Source organism: Anser brachyrhynchus, assembly GCF_964034855.1.
Source record: "Anser brachyrhynchus genome assembly, chromosome: 17".
In the NCBI taxonomy this organism is placed as follows: domain Eukaryota; kingdom Metazoa; phylum Chordata; class Aves; order Anseriformes; family Anatidae; genus Anser; species Anser brachyrhynchus.
Genome location: NC_137710.1, coordinates 10,681,279 through 10,701,902, shown reverse-complemented (window position 1 = coordinate 10,701,902; position 20,624 = coordinate 10,681,279). Strand labels below are relative to the sequence as shown.

General features: G+C 37.3%; 2 protein-coding genes across 6 annotated transcripts in view; one reads left to right on the top strand and one right to left on the bottom strand.

Moving 5' to 3' along the window:
• Positions 1-1,768, bottom strand: part of RSPH14 (radial spoke head 14 homolog) — a 95,488-nt gene extending 93,720 nt beyond the window's left edge. Inside the window, exons 1-3 of the mRNA XM_080560112.1 lie at positions 1,337-1,768; positions 477-579; positions 163-281 (exon numbers count right to left, since the gene is read on the bottom strand). Coding sequence (XP_080416238.1) covers positions 163-281; positions 477-579; positions 1,337-1,535 — 421 coding nt within the window. The 5' untranslated portion in view covers positions 1,536-1,768. The remainder of the gene's footprint in view (positions 1-162; positions 282-476; positions 580-1,336) is intronic.
• Positions 1,769-2,120: 352 nt separating this feature from the next.
• RAB36 (RAB36, member RAS oncogene family) lies at positions 2,121-20,465 on the top strand. Of its 5 annotated transcripts, none has more exons than XM_080560120.1 (12): positions 2,121-2,237; positions 3,344-3,440; positions 5,814-5,902; positions 7,015-7,103; positions 9,737-9,802; positions 10,322-10,423; positions 12,517-12,581; positions 13,178-13,229; positions 14,843-14,924; positions 15,565-15,655; positions 16,195-16,314; positions 16,549-20,465. In XM_080560120.1, exons 3-12 carry the CDS (start codon positions 5,834-5,836, stop codon positions 16,611-16,613), a joined length of 801 nt encoding a protein of 266 aa, XP_080416246.1. In that variant the 5' UTR covers positions 2,121-2,237; positions 3,344-3,440; positions 5,814-5,833; the 3' UTR covers positions 16,614-20,465. The 5 variants fall into 5 exon arrangements, with proteins under 5 accessions (XP_080416246.1, XP_080416245.1, XP_080416248.1 ...); XM_080560119.1 differs by having other exon boundaries at positions 3,344-3,477; XM_080560122.1 differs by lacking the exon at positions 2,121-2,237 and adding an exon at positions 2,368-2,625.
• Positions 20,466-20,624: the final 159 nt, after the last annotated feature.

The following is a 20,624-nucleotide window of genomic DNA, read 5'->3' as shown; positions in this document are numbered from 1 at the left end:
CAGTGCCTAAAAGCCTGTGGTCAAAGAGACATTAATAGAGAATCTGTGGAATGCACAGTGCAATTGACTGGTAAGATAAATCTGGAAAAGAAAAACTTAGGTAAATTCACCTACCTATCTCCTTTGCTGATTTGAATAGTTAATTACAGATTAATCCCCTACCTTCAGGAAATTTTGCCATCATTTCAAAAACTTGGTGCATGTTCTTCCGACAGATATCTACTGGATCATCGAAGAGCTCAGCGAGGGCAGATATTACTCCCTTTTGTATCAACCCTTGCCTACAAGCATTGGAAGACAGATTTAACTAAGCAAAATACAACTCAAATATTTGCTAGATGCATAATGTTAATTGAATACTTTTATTAACATTGCTCTTATCTTTTAAAAAAAACTTAGAAATTCTGTTTTTATTTCTTACAGAAACTTCTTTATTGCTTCCCACACCATTCAGTAAATTCTGGAATTATACCTACCTGCCAACATTATGCATGGCCATTATACAGAGGATTTCTGTTGTTTTTTGTCGTACAGTACTGTCATGATGCAGCAGCAAAGTCTTCAGGTTCTCCACGAATCCTTTGAGACACAATAGTTGATTTTAGTATTTCTTACCTTCAGCATTAGTTTAAAAGAGCAACGCTTGTTTTTACCTCACAATTTGAAGTGTAAGCAATCAGAAATTTCATTTTGTGCTGCAGGTGAAACTCTCAATGTCGTACTACAAGTATGGCAGAAACTTAAAGACCTACTGTCAAAGTGCCATGCCATCAATCCTCAATGATCTTAATATTCAAATAAAATGTATATAACTACCCCCAAATAATTGGCTGGTTTGACAGCTGGTGAGGATAGAAGAAAGTTCCCATTGACTTAATTTTGTGTTGGATAATGCTGCAAACAAGCTGGGGGTGGGGGGGGAGGAGAAGGGCTACCATTTTTTCTCTGCTCCACCATGACTAAAAACTTTTCCTCCTTTCCAAATATTTTTTCTATTTTATTTAGTCTATCTTAAAATTTAGCTAGACAACAAGAAAACAAGAAAAAAGGTTCAATGATTCTGCACTGCTTTTGTATTTAGGGAGTAATAGACCCTGTAGTGAGCATCTGATAAATCCTAAAGTGAGTATACTCTTAAAATAACTGTTGGGTATATGGTATTATAATATACTTTACCTTTTAAGGTAAAACAAGTAAGAGATCAAACCCCCAAAATTTTCATGGCTATTTTCTGTCATCAAAGATACCACAGGGAAAGAAATAGGGCACCAGAGTAAAGTGTCCCTCCCCTCAGCCACCACTGCCATGTCAAAGCTTTTGATACCAGACCACTTACCTATTTGTATTGCCTGGTAGACTTTTTCTGGGTCATGGACCAAATCACAGAGTGCCATCAATGCATGCTGCTGAGTCAGCGGCTCAGGAGATTGGATCTCCTCGTTCAGTTTAGGAAGGGCCCTCCTTCCAAATGCAATAGGAGCTTTTGTGGGGTCTATATCAGGGGGAAGCTGGGCTGAGATACGAGTGCTTGCCATCCCCGGTTTTCCTGGGAAAGATTCTCCTTATCCCTAAAAATACTCCAAAATGACTGTACCTGGTGTCAGGACAGCTAACGAACCAAAACGACTGACTGAATGCTGTTCTGACTCCTGAAAGTGCAATTTTAGTACACGTTCATTGTTAGGAAGCTATGAAAGAGGCTAGAATGGTTTGTCTGATGAATCTTCTTATTTTTTTTTCTTTTTCTACTGAATACCGTAGAATAAAAAAGAAATTCGTTAACGGCTGTGTGAAAGGACCGGCGACTCCCCCCTTCCTCGGCAAGGGAACGGGTCTGCTGACAGAAACACGCCGCTTTGAATACTGAAAACTGCTCAACTACAAAAAAAACAGCTGCACGGTGAAGAAAACAAAAAACAACCCTACCTAACAACAGCTTCTCCCTCTTAAGAACAAGCCAAATGTCTAAATAACGAAAGGCCCCACACCACACAATCTAAGGCGGCCGCCCCCTCCCCCCCCCCCCCCGCCACCGTCGCCTCAGCGCCTTCCAGCGCCTTTCGTGCCCGCGCTCTGGTTGCCACAGCAACCGGCTCTTTGCGTACGCCCTGCTCCGTGAATAGATACAACGCAGCCAAGCGCTCCTTTCCCTCTCCTGTTTTCGGCCTTGCGTCAATAACGTAACCAACGCGTTTGACGGTGGCTGTTGAGAATGAGTGGCGTCAACGGCGTAGTTGGTGAATAGGGAGCTGGGGTCTCTGCTAGCGTGGGAGGCGGCGGGCTGCTGCGGAGCGCGGCGGGCCCCTGAGGGACGGGCTAGCGTGGGGGAACGGGGCGGGCGCTGCCATGGTGCAGTGGGGTCCATTCACACCCGTGTCCTCTGGAAAACCGGCAGGGAGGTTCGTTCCCTGCCCACAGATCATAAAGTATTTTCACCTGACAAAACTGGAAAAAATTCGGGTTGAACAAATGGCAATCAAGTTAGTGGCGGTGACATAGTAGGCTAGTGACATGAGGTACAAGGAGGCAGGGGAGCGTAGTAGCTTTAGGTAGCTTTTTTTCTTAGTCTACAGTATGGCACTATAAACAGCTAGACTGCATACCAAGGGTTTTCATTGTAATTAGGTAAGCTCACATAACTGTGTTCACTGTTCAGTCATATTTTTAGTACGATTCAGTGAAATAGTATTGTTCAGAGGGCACTACAGAGGGAGCACATATTGTAGTGTTTATAGCAGAGCTTTGAGGTGCTCTGTGTTGTCAGTGTGGCCTGACAGCAATAAACTGAACAGCTTGAGCTATGAAAGGTTATTTCTCTGCAAATAGAGAAGTTACTCATATTTTTCATTATATTTGAGTTACAATTATCATAATCGAAGTTCTTAAACTAGATTTTACAAAGCCAAAGTCAATCAGATCAGCCGGATTAAAAGAAAACACAGGAATAGATTCTCATTGGGTGATCATCAAAATCCGCAGAAGAAAAAGTATGACTAAATTAAAGTATCTTCAGGAAAGGATGCATTTTTTTCAGTATCATTTTAGAGCAGATTATTTAAAGTAGAGTTTATTTTCCTAGACTAGATTTGACTTTTACTAAGTAAATATTTTTAAAGGTTCACCCTATTTCAATAGAAGAATGTGAACTTTTCTCAATGTAGAAGGGATGGAGAAAAAGACTTCTCACGGCCCCCTGTTTTAACTCTGTTCTCGTCTTCTTGGTGTGAGTTCTGGCTTGTCCCTCACCATAGCTTGGTATACTGATCTTAGTTAGTGGTCATGACATTAACTAATATTATACACAGTTTCTGAAGGCTTTCTTAAATCATTTGTCTATTCACAGAACCTGCAGCTGATACTGTTCCTGCATCATTGATGTAAGAAGGGGTATGATGCCATGGAAACAGTACATTCCCAGTACTCCTTGGTGACCAAGCTCTGTAAGAAGAGAAAATGTGGATCTTAGTACATATAATTGTCAGTATTTTCAGCACCTTTGTGTTTCTTAAATCATTGGTCTTTTTCCTCTAATGCTGTGGTTAACTTGTTGGTTTGGTAATTCAATGTGTGAGAGAAAGATTAAATACACTCAGTAAGTAAAAATGGCCTTTCAATTTTAAAATGTTTCTGTTTGATTACCTTGGTCCCTCCTGGACTTTGGATTCACTGAGATTTTTGAATTTTTTTTTTTTTTTTTTTGTAGCTTAGTTTGTGAAAGAGCTCTAGTAGATGAACAGTGAGTCATCCTATGTACACGACAGATTTTTACATGCCTAGGATGTGTTGAACCAGAACTAGGAGAAAATGGAGAAAGCAAGTGACAATGTGATGTTCTTACCAGCTGGGAGGGTTTACCTTTTTGTTTTCAGAACTATTATTTTAAGAAATTAACGTTGTCTTAAAATCATTCAATCTTGCCAAAAGGGCAGGAGCACATCATAAAAAGGATCTAGGTCTGTCTGGTTTTATAGTCAAAAGTAGCATGATGGCTGGAGCTATATATATATGGTTAAAATAAATTGTATTGCCGCCTTCTTTGCTGAATAACTCATCAGCTACAAATCTGGTATTTTGTTTTGTTTTCAGTATGGTTGAGATCACATGAGTGCCTGAAGTGATCCCTTACCAAAGTAATTCCTTGCAAAAGATGATAAAACATTAATTCTAAGTAGTGGACTGGCAATTTTGTTGAGCGTAATTCTTTGTTTATGGTTGCAAAACCATAGGAGTGTTTTTATATATATATATATATATATACTTCACAGTTGTTTTTTTTAATTACTTGTCCACATTGATTTGACCTTTAAAATTTTTAGTGTGCTGCAGGAATAGAAGAGGCTTGTTTCTTGGACGTTAGGATGTCCAAGCCTGTTCCAGCGTTATCAAAATAGGATTATTTTTTTTTTTTGAATGTGAGAGCTTTTATTTTTTCCTGAAATTTGGGAGCTTAAATACTAATGAAACAAACAGCAAAATTGTTTAACATCCTAAATTACAGTCTAGCATATTAAATGCAGTCTAAAGTAATGAGTTGATTAACAATACTTAGGCAATACAAAAGAGTGGTGAGATTTCTTACTTCTTGTTTTTATTGTTTGGTATGTCAGGAACCAAGATTACTAATGACTAGAAAGACATTTATATAATTCTAGATGGCTCATTGGTGGCATGTGCATCCTGACTCTAAGCCAGAGATGGAATCCAGTTGAAATACTGAAAAAAATCCCTTAGGAATTCCTTTATAATTGCTATTTTGCTTAATATTAGCTCTGTAACAGTTCCTTACTCCTTTAGTTCCTTCTCTGCTGGGTTAGTCCTGCTCCTTGTATCCATATATGCAACTACCTTAGAAGAAAATGAAGCTATTAGGATGAGGGGACTGTTGAGTTTACTAAGGAGCACTTTCTGATCAGAGGTATTCGAATGACCGCTAAGACCAGTTTGTTCTAAAACAAACGGCGTATAGTTCAGTTACTCCATTCCAACCCCGCCTTCTGATCTGTGAGAGAAGGGGAGGAAGGGAACTGTTGCAAGCCTGTTGCTATGGGCACGCAGCAGCGGGCTGAGCTGGTCGTGTGGCTGGGATCCTGCCGCATCAGCTGCTGCACGGTGAGTCCTCCTTACGCTTTGCTGCATGATGAATGTTCTTATTTGAAACATGCTTTTGAATGCCAGTAAGAAATTGGTATCGGTACCTTATTAAGAGTCCTCTTCCCTAACAACCCAAAAGGGTTGCATAACCAACACACAGTGTCTCAAGTGGTTCATGCATTTTTGGCTTTTGTGTGAACGTTACTCTTCCAAGTCAGACTGTCTACTGATGTAGTTCTTTCTGAGGTGATCTTGGATGAAAGTTTCACACCAAGAAATGTGGCAACTTCATAGTTCCTCCTTTCCTCTTCTGACCTAGTGAAATCAGATATCCCCTCACGTAAATAAATGTGCTTTATGCAGAGGCATTTAAAATTATGATGAGCAGGATTTTTAAACTGAACATTGCAAAATTATTTGGGGACTAAACTGCTAGCACTTAGGTTCAATTAAGTATACAGTTCTCTGCCCAACTGCAGAATTAGACAGCGCTTTGTTGTTAGAGAAAACCACTATTTCTTACTACAGTTGTGCACACAGAAGTTGCCTTTTTTACATGAGAATCAATTTTCTTTAACACAAAGTCACAGAGCTGCCAGTTGTACTGAAAGGAAAAAAAGGTGATGAGTCCATAAGGACGGTTAATTTTTTTATCATATTTTCCCTGTTTTAAAACAATTTCTAAATATCTTGTTTCTCTTTACATGTTTTCTGTCTGGTAGGATTGAATCGAATTTGGAGAATGAAGTCCAGCCTAAAGCATATGGTTCCCCCAGTAAGTAGGGACAGAATAATCTCCCAGTTTCCTAAGGTAAGCATTCTTTATCCCTGTGCTCAGAGTTTGTAGCACCTCCCACATTAAACTATATTTCCCTTGTATTTTATTTTAATGTACAGTTGATGCCTTTTGCTAGAATTGCAGATTTTTTAAGATTTTCTTTCAGAGATGAATGTGACCTTGTTTTCCCATTCAGTGCTAATATACTTAATAATCATATTTTCTTCTAACCTCAACAGAAAGTGACTCTTGCAACGGAAGTGTTATCTTATAATACCCGTTCTTTCAGCCAAACATTAATAATTACCGTGGTTAAAAAGTTCCTCCACTGAGAGGAAATGAGAGCCATAGCTGGTAATTAATACTCAAAAAGACTAATTAGATCTATGTGGAGTTTTTGGTTAAAGAATTTGAGGCAACTTTCATTTTCTGTGTGTGCAAGAACCTTAGTCATACCGTAGATCAAATGTACTATAGAAACACAGACAGAAAAGATCATTCTTGCCCCCAAAGAGTTTTATACTTGAGGTGTAACAGAAAGGTTGAGGACAGGAAAGGATTACCTTTCTGATTTTTTTCTCTTTTTTTTTTCAAAAGATCATTTTAATAGGAATTAGCATTTTTTCATGCTTGATCTCAGCTGCATATTTTACTTTTCGTTTTATGAAAACTGTCACTGTTGTTTTCCTCATTTTTAACCTGCTAAGCTTAATTGAAAACTAGTAATAAAATCAGTGCTTCACACAAGTAAGAGATTTTAAAGACTTTGCAGTAAGAATGATTTGCTTGTGGCATGCTCTCACCTCTGTTTTTCTTGTGTGCCTTGGATTATTGGAATAATTTAAGATAGTTATTATTATAAAGAGTGGTGAACAAATGTATTTGCTGTGGAAGTTTAGCTAGGGTTCGGATGCTGACACTCAAAGGTGGTCAAATGAGCTGTTCAAAGGAATTTTTACAAGCATACCTGTGGGGCAGCTGTACTGCCTTCTAGCCCAAGCAGTCCCTTTTCTTAATCCATGGTACCTCTGTGTTTGACAAGCTCTTTGAAGTAGTCTCCTTTTCTATTTTTCCTTGCTGATCTGACTTGTTGCAAAGTAGACATCACATAGTTTATCCCAGTCACTGTTCTCTCCTGTCTTCAGTGGTACACACCTGAGGCCTGTCTGCAGTTCAAAGAGCACTTCCATGCGCAGGTCAGAACTGCTTGTCAGCAGAGTGCTGGAACAGTTGGGTAAGTTGGTAAGAAACCAAGTGTGCAATGAAGCACGTATTTTAACCTCTTTATAGCCTCCTTCTTTTATAGGCTTTTCCTGATTCCTCATGTTCCTTATTCCAGTGCATTTAAAGACAGCTGAGCCCATCCCCATGATGGTTCTGTACTGTTTGACAGTGAATGAATAAAGTGCCTCTTCTTCTTTTCCTGCTGGAATAAGTAGAGTTGGAAAAAATAAGGTTGTTATTTAGCAACAAATAGCTGCACCCTTAGTTGGAACGATTTGAAAGATTAACTGACTGTTTGGTGTTGAGCCTGTGTAAGTCAGCACAAAAAGCAAGTTCTAGAGCAGTTAGAAGGAATAGGGCAGATATACTGACACCAACAGAGAAAACAAGCTACATATGGAGTGTACCAAATGAGCACTTGATAAAGTCTTTGGACAGATTTAAACATAGCAGTTTTGTTCCTTGGAGCACATAAGAATCTAGTTTTAATCTTTTAATAGTATACATGCCGAGAAGTTTTCTTTAAATGTTTCCTTAAAACTAGATCCAAATTCTGGAGTAAATATATAGCACTGAAAAACAGATTTTTCTGTTTTACGCCTTTTTCATATTCTTTGTTTTCTCATGTCATCTCTCTCCCAGAACAGATACTTATACTCATTTAATTCCTGAAGCAAGGCAAAAAAGCTGAACTGTGTTAGAAATTATTCCTATTCCATTAAAGTACATAACTGTATGTTTTAGTAATAAATGCTTCTGTGTTCCAGTGTAAAAGATCTTTCATAAAGTGAAAGATCTATGAATACTGACAGTTAGTTCACTGTTCTCTTAAATCTAGAGCTCTTAATTACCATGAGACTTGTCATGATATCCATCTTTAAATGGAATTTTTTATTCATTTCACTATCCATTAATTTTACTTGAAGAAAAAAAAAGCCAAAATATGTCTGTCTGAGAGACATCAATGAGTTAATAGCTTTTAGAAGCACAGCCACTGTTTTACTTCCATTTAAATTTTTTACAAGTGTCAGGACAATTCTGCTGGCAAGACTTGTTTTAGCAAATCAAGGCATTTTTTTCCCTCCACAACCAAGATGTATCTGTTTTTTTTTTTGTTGTTTTTTTTTTTTGTTGTTTTTTTTTTTTTCCTCAGAGTAAACTGGAACACCGACTAATTTATTTTGTATATGTACAGTATAGCTAAAAAACTTTCCATTCTGGCTTTGTGAATAAAATGAAAGTACTTTCCTGTCACTTTTCCAATCTAGATATGATTATTATTAGGTTATTTTTTGGCAGGGCGTGGTGGTAGAATGGACAGACAACTGAGTATTTGGTACAGGAATTATGAAACTTGTCACGAATTACCATTATTTTCCTTTTCCATTATTCCAAGTAATAGGATAGTTCTTTGTCATTTGGAAAGGTACTCTGAGAAGTTCAGTAGCTAATGGCTATTTTTAAGACTCTTGATATTCCATCAGTGTGTTAAAATGTCTAATCTAGGGAGTGTTTTCTTTTCAAGAAAGAATTAATGGAACATATACCGTCAAACCATCACTTTTTTTTGCTTTTCCCTTAAGCTAGTTGATTTTCTTCAGTATTGTATCACTAACAGTTAATTAGACAGAGACATCAGCAGGTTAGGGGCCTGTGGCTACCATATTTGCACTGACTAGCATACAACATGCCTTCCTTTTTCTGAAATATAAGCTGTGTAGCTCACCAGTCAAGATTTAGACTGCTTAGAATCACTAACTTGAAATCACCATCACATGGAAGCCTGATATAACCAGAGATAGCATTCAATAGAAGATTATTTCGCCTGTTTAAACATCTATTTCTTAATATGATAGTATAGTAAACCTCTTAAACCATTTTTGTAGCATGTGCGTGGGAGATGTCAATCCAAGTTTCAGTCATCAAATAACGTTACATTCACTTGTCCGCCTGTATCTCCTAACAGATACACTACATTTCAATTTCAAGAATGCAGGTTGAGTCACCTCAAGCCCATCTGCTGTATTCTGTGGGAGGACCCAAAACAAAGAGGATTATTTGTATGAAGCTAGCTTCAGATTAATATTGTTCCAGATAGTCAGGAAGTGTATTGGCTCTAGCCTTGGGGTTGTTGTGTGTTTTTGTTTGTTTGTTTTCCCAAGAGACTAATTTTGCAGTGGGTTATTTTGTTATCAGTAACTTGTTTGTGTACTTAGGACTTGATTCTGTAGTATTAAAGTCAATGAGAAACTTGTAATTAATTTTAATGGCAGAAGGGTCTAAACATCTACTCTTTAAAGGGCTGATAAGGATGTAGATACTATATGGTCTTGTGTGCAAACTGCCAAGTGTATATACTTGCAAGAGCTTCTGTCCCATAGGAATATATTTAAGAAACGATATTAGAAATGATATTAAGAAACAGAGTAAAAAATGGACTATTTCTTCTCCAGAGTTTTGTTTTGTGACCTTTTCTTTCTTACAATTTAAGATCCTGCTGCAACACTGTGGCATTTAGTTAAACTGGAGTTGCAGATGCACATATTTGTCACTTGCTATTTAAGGATCTAAGTCAGAATCGTTTTAGTGAGAATATTGAAATTGTTACTAAAAGCATTTAGTGTTTTCAAATATTTCTAACAGGCTGAAAATATCCAAAGTGGTTGTGGTAGGAGACCTGTATGTTGGGAAAACTAGCCTCATAAACAGGTACAGTATATCTCAGCAAATGGTTTGCATCTTTTCTTTCACAAGTTCCAAGTGTATCACTTGTAGCAGTAAAGCTTTCAGTTTTCTAAACTGAGTATGTATCCAGTCAAATATAATACAATGTAGTATTTGCCAGATGCTAAAAATAGCTCTTGTGCATTTTGTGTCCAAGTCCATTGAACAGAGCACTGAATTTCTGTAGCTTGTGATCACCATGAGAGCCTTCTGTTTATCTTTACATTTTCAATTAATTCTTCCATGTTTCTAAGAGAATTTGGTAAGTTTTTAATCTTATCGATTAGTCACATGTTTCTTTTGTATTTATGACCCAAAATGTTACCTCCTTTTTGGTAATTAGTTTCTCAGTGCTTTTATGTATGCTTCTGCAATATATAGCCACTCCACAGTTAGTTCATGCTTTTCTATATTATTTACCCTAGCTAGTGTTAGTTATGCAGCTATTTGTAGCTACGTGTTGCTAATATTTCATCCTTTCATCCTTTTTTTTCCTCATTGTAGATTTTGTAAAGATAATTTTGACCGAGATTACAAGGCGACCATTGGAGTGGATTTTGAAATTGAACGCTTTGAAATAGTAGGAATACCATATAATCTCCAGATGTAAGTTGAAACATTGTGCTTAAGTATCACATAGAGTACAGTCTAGGTGGAGTTTGAATTGCTGCAGGCTCTAATGGAATAAAGATTAAAAAAAAAATGCCCATTGCATAATACGATATGAAAAACAGGTTCTCTACCTGGACTTGCAGTTTAAGTTAATAAATAAACAAATAAATACATATATAATCCTGTCTTGGATCCCTTAGTCCTAAAAATGTTAAAATTTTGTCAATGAAAATTAATTTTGGGTGTCTTGCTCCATTTCATTACAGTTCTGCCTTTTTTACTCAAGTTTCTTGGAAGAGAAGCAGAAGCTCTTGTAACAAACTTTGTCAAGTGCTATTGTTGTTCCATTCTGTCCTTTGGGTTTAGTGTGCATTACAATCATGGAACTTGACTTTACTGAGAGGGTTTATTCCTGCAGCAATTGAAATCAACTGTAATGTGTCCGGTGGCTTCACTGTCTCCTAATTGCAAAATAAGTGGTTTTCCTTAAAACATAGAAGGCTCAAGTGAGTCCAAAATCTTTCTGATTTTCACCTTTGTTTATCAGCCTATTGGGAATCCTGGCCTTCTCTTACCTGCTTTGGTTCTGCTTAAGGACGTCCTTTGGTATTTTAAGCATCTAGCTATATTTTTTCTGGAAAGAATGTTACTGAATCTACGCTGTAGTGTGATGTAGAGCAGAAATAAGATGCTTTGTATGAAGTATTTTAGTGCATGAATCTTAAAACTCTTTTGCTTGGAAACACATTTTCTCTGAAATCTCAGTGCCTAAAGATGCAAATAGGTGGCTAGTGGGATTTATTGGAAAACACTCAATTTCCCACTGATTTCAGTGCCACTGTGTTTTTGAAAATTCTGTCAGGCACTGTCTTCTACAAAGACAGGCAGAGAGAGCTGGGGTTGTTCAGCCTGGAGAAGAGAAGGCTCCAGGGAGGCCTTATAGCAGCCTTCCTGTACGTACAGGGGACTGCAGGAAAACTGGGGAGGGTCTCTTTGTCAGGAAGTGTGGTGATATGACAAAGGGTAATGGTTTTAAACTAAAAGAGGGTAAATTTAGATTAGATATTAGGAAGAAATTCTTCACTCAGAGGGTGGTGAGGCACTGGAAAAAGTTACCCAGAGAAGTTGTGGATGCCTCATCCCTGGAAGTGTTTAAGACCAGGTTGGATGGGGCCCTGGGCAACTTGGTGTGGGAGGTGTCCCTGCCCATGGCAGCGGTGCTGGAACTAGATGCTTTCCAACCTAATCCATTCTATGATTTTTGGAATTTGAGTGCCTTTAAAAATCTACACTGAAACATCAGTACTTTGTCAGCTGAAGCAAGAAGGTTCATAGGCTACTAACCTGAAGGTTGCCTTATCTACAGATTCTTCAGTGGCTGGGTAAAACATTTCCATATGATAAGCACTGGTGCCCCCTCTAGCTGAGAGGTTTACCCACATGCTAAAATTGCAACTACCAATGACTGGTAGTGCTATGCTATAGCAAAAATCCAAATGTCTGTAGTACTGGCAGTAGCTGGCAGAAATGTATATCATCTTTGTTATTAAGAAGCCCTTCTGTCTGTCCTTTCTTTTTCTTTTTTTTAATTCTTTATTGGTGTCATTAATGGAGAGGTATCATATCATAAGTTACAAGATTCTAGTGTGGGCTAATATGTAATTTAGCTAGTATTAGCCCAGAAAATAGTTTCAAAATCAGATTGCCCTAGAAATACATAGCAATGACATAGATGAGGAAATGATGCTTTAATAAAAGTTTTTTTTTTTTTTTTTTTTTTACCATGCAAAATATGAATGTTTGAATTGTGTTTCAAAGAACGGTCTCCAAAATGACCAGTTAGGAAAAAAAATAAAAATTAAAACAAATAAATAAGGATAAAACCAGAGTTAAAATGGCTTCATTAAATAATAGGCCTTTACTGTATTTCTATCAGTAGTTAATGAATAACATGTTCCAGATGGCAACAATTCTCTGCTATCACATTCTTCTCCAACGTGTACCAGTCTGTTGCTTCATTAGCATGTTTACTCAGGTTGCGCTAGGTTTCATTAACCTGGAGTTTCTTTTTTTTCCCCATTGCACAGATGGGACACAGCAGGTCAGGAAAAGTTCAAGTGCATTGCATCTGCTTACTACCGAGGAGCAGAGGGTAAGAACAATATTAATCTGACCCTGGCTGTGACAGGATATTGTACTTTATACAGAAACATATATACATACACATATATGTGCTCCTTGGAAAGGTACCTGTAGATACAATATGATGGAATGGGCTCTCCATTATTGGAGAGAGGAAGAGACTGAAAACCTCATGAATAGATTACTTGTCACACCTGCAAGCTCTGAATGTTATGATGATGAAGTAATAAAAAATGGCAACTGTGTCTAGAGGGGAAAGAATTTCAATTTTGGGTAAAATTTTTGCTAGACTGAGAAGTGTGTACCTCTAGTATTCCCATAAGAGGCATTTTTTTCAGGAATTAAAGGGGTCCTAAAATAAAAGGAGTATTTGATCTTTACCTGTAGTCCGCAGACTATAGCACTATTAAAGTTAAGACTGAGGATGGCAGTCTTACTGGGTGCTAGAGAAGGAAGGGGAGTAAACAAATCAGTAGTGTCCCACCTCTACGTTAAACCTACTGTTGCACTTTGTATGTAAGCATTCTTTCTGTTTCACAAGCTGAGTCGAATTGGAGAGACTTCTGATACACTTTTTAACTTAATTACTTTTTTCTTTTATTGCAGTAATAATAACAGTGTTTGATCTGGCTGATATCCAGACTTTGGATCACACCAAGTAAGTTTCTGTATTTTGGCTTAGCCTTTACAGCTTTCACAGGGGGTTTAATTGCCTTCTATGGCCTGTAGTTGGTGAGGACTTGTAGGATTATGAGTGTGTTTTCTGCTGAGATATGAAATGAATGGTGATAGGCATGTGTTTGGAATAGTTCTGAAAAAAATGCTGAGCATAAATTTGAATTTGATCTCTGACTTCCTTTGTAGTCAGTGGAGAGAAAAAGGCACTTCACTAAGAGCTGGATCCTTCCAAAACTAGACACACAGGAAGAGATGAAGAGCATCTCAAAAGTATCTTTTTTTCCTCCATTTGCTATAAACAGAGTAACAGGTTTGCCTCTGATGTAGATAATGAAATCAATGTGATGCATCTCATGCATAAAGTCTCAAGAGTCTCAATATTATTTTCTTTCTCTAGTTTCTGTAGTGATTCTGTTATAATAGAACAATTCAGTTGGAAGGGACCTTCAAAGGTCATCTAGTCCAACTGCCTGATCATTTCAGGGCTAATCAACAGTTAAAGCATATTATTGGCAGCATTATCCAAATGCCTCTTCAACACTGACAGGCATGGGCAATCAACCACCTCTCTAGGAATCTTGTTCCAGTGTTTGACTGCCCTCACAGTAAAGAATTTTTTTTTCCTAATGTCCGGTGTGAACCTGCCTGGCACAGCTGTGCACTGTCCCATACATCTGTCAAAAAATAAAAAAATAAAACAAAACTCAAGGTGTATATATAGGTATAGCTAAATTTGCTAGTTTAAGTACTTGAAATGTTTTGGGTATAGCAGCACACTAACTGATGTGAGCAAATTTGTTCTGCTTTTAGTGCAGGCTGCAAAACCCAATGTGGATTTGTAATCCACACTGTTGTTACCAGACTCGGAGCTTATATATTTCTAAGATACTGTTATGACTGTAAGGCAGGTATGTGTTTCTCTACAATCTGTACTCTGTCTTATTTAAATGTGTATTAGAGTATTCCCTTAGAGTACTGTTGTGGTATTTAAATCATTTACATAGGACTTGATAAAATTATATATATATTAGTGTCTCTGCTTGGTTGAAAATAATTGAAACCTGTGAACCTGATTTCCACCCCACACACACTCTCTTCCTTCCTTGACTTGTGTTGGATGACTCAAGAGGAACTTGATTACCAGAGTAACAAAAATATAAAAGCTTATGAGACAAGAGTCATGCAGCCTTCATAGGGAGATATCTTGTAATCTTGCTGAATAGATTATTTCACTCTTCTTTATTCATTTCTTACCTAATCTGCTGTGTTGTTCATATTTTTAACTCTGCTTCTTGTTTTTTATTCCTTCTCTCTATCAAAACTCTGTCCCCTCCCCTTATACTGATAAATAACATGTCTGGGTGTTAATATTACGGCTGAATTTGCACTCTACAGCGGGCATGTTTGAACTTTTCATTAGTGGAAGGCATATATTCAAAGGAGCTGGAATAGCTCCTGTTTCCCTCCTGTCTAGGAAAAGAGGCTTTTGACACTCTCACAGAAGTTCATCCTCTTCCTTTTTTTGTGACCCTATTATATACCTCTGATATTCCATACTTCCTCTGACACTCTCATCTCTTTTCTGCATTTCAGACAGTGGCTGGAAGATGCTTTGAGGGAGAATGAGCCAGATTCCAGCTTCATATTTCTGGTCGGAACAAAAAAAGATTTGGTGGTAAGCAAATAGCAAGATATTGACATGATTGATCATGGAAAACAAATGAGAGGGAAAATGGTCTTAAAATAACATGCAAGAAAGCAAAATTTGTGGAAGGGGGAAAAATTGTAGTCTTAGAACAAGAAGAAGAGATAAGAAAGAGGGGGAAAAAAGTATTAAAAAAGGGTTGGGGAGAAGCTCGTTTCTGAGCACAGTAAAAATAGATAGAATAGAAAAAAAGGATCCAAGACAGAGGCAAGGATTAAACAAAAAGAACCATTATGATTATTTGGTCCTGTAACTCTTCTGCTGAGAAAGACAGAGTACCAAGAATTTGAAGATCAATAACCAGGCTGTTTTCTTTACAGCTCTCTGCTGCACTATATAGTTAGATACAGTGGTCAACCTCTTTGTTGTTTTGTTTCAATGCAGTAGAAGGTGAACAGAGTCTTCCATTTTAGAAGCAATACTAAGTGATTTCTTTTAAAGCATTAGAACATTTTTGCAATAGTGCATGATTACACAAGTTACGAGGCAAGGACAGAAAGGCCACTGTGAAAACTGTCCGCCTCACAGGATAGGTGCTATCAGTACCTCTGTATTATTACTAGCACAGGTATACTTCTTATCTTAAAGATATTTCTTGGTATTTACTCAGTCAGATGCTGTGTGTGAAAGGACAGAGATCGATGCTATCCGCTTTGCCAATGAGATGCAGGCAGAATACTGGTCGGTTTCAGCCAAAACAGGTAAGTTACTGCAAAGGATATAAAAATAAAGTAACCACAGAGTGTTAAAGAGGGAGGAAGTTAAAAATTCCTTATTTCAATACAGTTTATTTATTTATTGTGTTGCATTTTGTTGCTATCAGAAACTTCAGATTTATTAATGGTTGATTTTAATTGAGCATCTGTATGTGTGCTTACATTGTCATGTTTACAGAAAGGACTACTTAGGTTGCTGTGCAATGTCTAGGCATGTTTAATTAATGGATAGTTACATAAACACGTGTGTGTACTGCTAGATACATTAGGAATGAAACAATTATGCCACAAACTGAATTCTCCCTGTTGCTAATTAATAAAAAAAAAAAAGGTATGGTAGAGGATACAGTATTCCAGAGTGAAAAAAAAAGACATTCTGTCTGCAGTGTTCAGAGAAAGACTGTTGGAAATGCCTGATACGTCACAGTGTTGAGCGGTGGTGTGTTCACAGATATGCTTGTTCATGTTTGAACATGCACTGATGTGCAGTTGCAAAAATGTATCGTTTCTGTCCTGTTTCCTAGGGGAAAATGTCAATGAGTTCTTTTTCCGAGTTGCTGCCTTGGCCTTTGAACAGTCCATGATAAAGGAGCTGGAGAAGACCATGGGGCACGTGGCTCAAATTGGGACGGGAAACCTCATCAGTATGTTAAATTTTGCTTCTTGTGTGTATTTTCCACATTTATGCTCTCAATGACTGGGCAGATTTTATTGAGCATCAAAGCCTGTCTCACAGATCTGCAAGTGTATTAACTTCGGTGTCTTCCTGAGTTCTGACATGTAGGAATGACTTGGGATGCATCCAGCTGTTCTTACCCTTAATATTGTATGGTACCATTTCTTGTGAATTGATTTTTGTAACTTCTTGGTTTCTACAGAACTGGAAAAGAACCTGATGGAAATCCCAGAAGGCAACACTCAAGCCAGCCCAAGTTGCTGCTGACTGTCAACTGCTTCTGCAAGTGCCTTACTTCTCTGTAGCCCTGCATAGAGCACCTGCAACAACAAAAGCTCTCGGAAGTAAATCAGAAAGTAAAGTAAAGTAATCAGAAAGTAAATCAGAAGTAAAAAGTTGTATTTTTGGAAATGAGGGAGGAAAATCTTATCCAAGCTTTCTTTCTGAGCGTTCACTTGTGCTGGATGGTATGGTTGTTAGATAAGCTTTTCTCTCTGTAGTGGAAACATGACATGCTTGTCTTAATGCAAGAAGACGTTGCCAGCACCATGTGCTCACCTGTCTGCCAGAAAAACTTGTAGTCAAATGTTAGGTAACTTTACTGTGTTGAGTTTTGATAATTCTCTAGAAATCTTGAGTACTGAAGTTGCGTTCTCATGGGAGCAGAAAACAAATGGCAGTTCAGAATAAAGGCTGCTATCAATCTTTTTGACTTCTAAAAATATTATTAGATCATAGCATAATGTTACTCTGACTTGTTTTTATGTATTCCAAATGTATTAAAACAGTTACAGAAGTTTTTTTTCTTCTTCTTCTTTTTTTTATAATAAGGAACAGGTATGGAAGTACACAAATGCAGGCTGCATAGTTTTCATTGTGATTTCTCCATCCAGGCAAAATCTGTGCTTTTGTCTTTTCCACTTGAGAATCAGAGCCCAGTTATTTCAATATTTTCAAGGCTGGGAGAAGTCCAGATAGGAACTTTGTTGTTTCGTCCCAGCTGCCTAATATTTTGAAAGTGCTACCAGATAAGAATGCTATAGTTTTCCACTCTCTTGAATAAGAAAGAACAGATTGTGTAACAGTGAGTGACAGAGAAAAAATAGAGTTCATGTATTCCGTCTTCCAAAGAGGATGCAGAATCCTTTTCTGCATTAATCTTCTTGAAGATTGTCTGCAAGAACTACAGTTCTATTATGTTGCTAAGAGTAATTATTGGCATTTTATTCTAATTGTTTTTTTTTTGTTTGTTTGTAGTAATGTAACATGATTCTGGAACCATATGCAGTCTCAGTCATGAACTTGTTCATCTCTGTCTGTGGTAGGAACTCTGAGCTGGTAAGGTTAGATTCAATGCTGCTGCTAAACTTGTAGTCACTCTTTCTGCTTTTACTGGACAAGATAATTTGATCACGTTACGCTGGGAGCAATTTGCTCCACTGCATACTAGAAGCTGTAATAGTAGAGAAATAGTTTTTGCCATTTTGTGAAAAGTTTTAAAAGTACGTGTGGGTTTAGAGAGGTGGGAAAAGAGGTTCTCCCAAGAAGACACATGCTCAGTAAGCCCTACAGTATTTGCTGTATGAAGATGTCGTTACTGAATGCTTACTGTAGAACCTGCTCTCTGGACATCCTGCTGTTACTTGGTGTGCTGGCTGTGTCAAAAATCATTGCCCCAGTTCTGGCTTTCCAAATACCCTTTAACATAACCTTGTGCAATCAGTTATTTAGAAATTGCAATCATTGTCTAATAGAGAGAGATCATCTCTGGGCACCACTTAATTTTACATAAGTAAAGCAGCTTTAGAAAACTCTTCCGCTCTTTGGGCAGCAATGACTGATGCCAAAAGATTCTGCTGTTTTAGAAGTCGTTCCTGCTGACAAATGACATTGCCAGAAATTTGAATGATAAATAACATTGTCGGAAATTACTGTAATAAATATTTGCTCAGTATATGTGAAACGGTGTTAGTATGATTGATTTTGGTAATTAGGTTTCAACTGCAAAAGTAGAAAAGAAGTTAAAAGGATAAATAAAAAATCCCATAAAAGTCATAGGGAAATGAAATAAATGCATCTCGCTAAACAGAAAGACTGCTTCTCTAGAAAACTCTTTATCAGCTGCTTATGACTTTATAATTCTAAGATTCAAATCCAGCGTTACATGCTATACTGGCATAAGAGAGAGAAATGGTTTTTTGTAATGTTCTAGATTTCTTAACTGCAACTGTTTTAAATGTGGAGAGACAGAAGGAAACCTGTGGATGGTTACAAGTTACAGTTTCAGAAGATGTTTGTTCAATCATTACAAAAACTACAGTATCTGGAAAACTGAGAAAATAAAGATAACTATTTGTTAATGGATCTACATATCAAGCTAAAAATATTCTAGACTCTCAGCTATTTTTAACCCCAAAATTGTTTCCTAAGAAATAGGAAAAAGTGGAAGAAAAAATGGCTTAAACAGCCTTTACTTTTATTAAAAGTAAATTACTTTTATACTTCTATGTCTTATGATATGAACTAGAGGAACTTCAAAGAATATAATGAATAGAGATCTGGGAACTCTCTCTCTCTCTCTCTCTCTCTCTCTCTCTTTAATCAGACAATCTCCTATTTGGCAATTGTACCGATTCTGTTGGCAAAGATGCAAATGTAGGATTTGGTAGAGAAGGTGAATATGTGGGGGTATGTAAGGAGCTATCTATCCAAATGTGTGATATTTTGACCTTCTGATGTTCTATGTATTTCATCTCACAAATCTCTTTCACAAGATGATAAGCATGTACTCTACTTGTACCATGCTTTCCACTGAGTGGGCAGCATAGCCATGATCTTTGTGTTCACTGAGTTTGAATGAGAGTAGAAAAAGATAGATCACTCTACTGCAGTGTATTATGTATGTATATGAAACATCTTCTATTTGAATAATGCTTTTCAGAAGCAATTTTAGAAGCACGGTGGAGCCACATAACCACTCCTGTGTACTGTGCTGTGGATGAGTACTGATATCCTTGGGTTATGATAGATAAATAGAAACTCACAGAAGTGGTATTTGTGACTTTTTAAAAAATTAGTCCTCTATTTTCATATGGAAAACTTTCTCTGAAGTAATTTGAAACTCACAATTTTGTCTTACTTTCATTCAGTTATTCTCAGTTCATTTCTTTATTAAAGACTTTATTGTATGAGTAAATGATTCATAAAATAGTTATTATTCTAGAACTGGGTTTCAAACTTCTGTTTGCTACTTATGATGAGTAGGCCTGAGCTTCAGACCAAATTTTGCTTTCATATATATTTCTTGGACATAAGCAGGTGTCTTGTCATGCACTTTGAACATGCCTTGAGCATGTCAGAGAAGAGAACTTGAACACACACTATCAGATAGTGGTGTTCCAAGGACAATAATGTACCTGTAGGTGGACAAGTTCAGCATTGCTGCAGCAGTACTCCTTCAGCTGGGAATTGCCTATACCCACAGCGCATTCTGGCAGTTTCACGTGGCTGTTACTGAGCAGACAAACTGCTCTGGTTCCTTCCTGGAACCATTGATAATGGTCCTGGAGGCCAAAAGGTAGGTTTTAGGATAGCATGCCTTGTCTTCTTGTCTAGGCTAGGTGCTAGGTTTTGGTGCAGCCACGGTGTCAGTGTCTGCAGCTGCAAAATGATTCAGAAATAAATCAAAGGAAAAAAAATCAGGTTATGTTTTTCTCAAAAAAAATAAAATATCTCCCAAGGGTTTCTTTTGTTGCTGACTGCAATTCTTGTACAAAATCAGAGGTGTAATTTCTTCAGCAATGCAGTCATGTTGCTTGGAAAATCAACTGGGACAGTTTTTCTAATGATTCAGTGCATTGCTTGATGTCATTATTGGTTTTTATCGTCTCTAGTTCCAAAAACTTTATGCAAAATTGTCAATCAGTAACTATCCCCTGACAGTGGTCTGACTCCATCCAATCTATGACAGATGCTTTGAGATTTTTTTCTTTTAAGTCCCAGTGGGACTTCCCCTGCAAAGAACTCGGTATTAATAATTGATAATCTAAAATGAATCTTAGATCATGTTAGCACAAAGGAAACCTAACTTTAGTGGGAAAATAAACATCAGTTTGCAAGTTCTTAAATGTTCCTGTCTGGTCTGTGTTGTATTCTATGCATGTTATTCCATTCTATCAGCAACTTCATTTGTTTTGAAGAAGCCTTAATATTATTGAAAACAATGTCAGAACAACTGACATTAACTCTAAACACAAGCAGGCTAAAACATAATTTTAT

Bases quoted from the DNA above. Each gene is read 5' to 3' on its own strand.
- RAB36 (XM_080560120.1), top strand. From the start codon at position 5,834: ATGAAGTCCAGCCTAAAGCATATGGTTCCCCCAGTAAGTAGGGACAGA. The intron at 12,582-13,177 runs GTAAGAACAATA...CTTTTATTGCAG, and splicing joins TTACTACCGAGGAGCAGAGG to TAATAATAACAGTGTTTGAT. The intron at 14,925-15,564 runs GTAAGCAAATAG...GTATTTACTCAG, and splicing joins GAACAAAAAAAGATTTGGTG to TCAGATGCTGTGTGTGAAAG.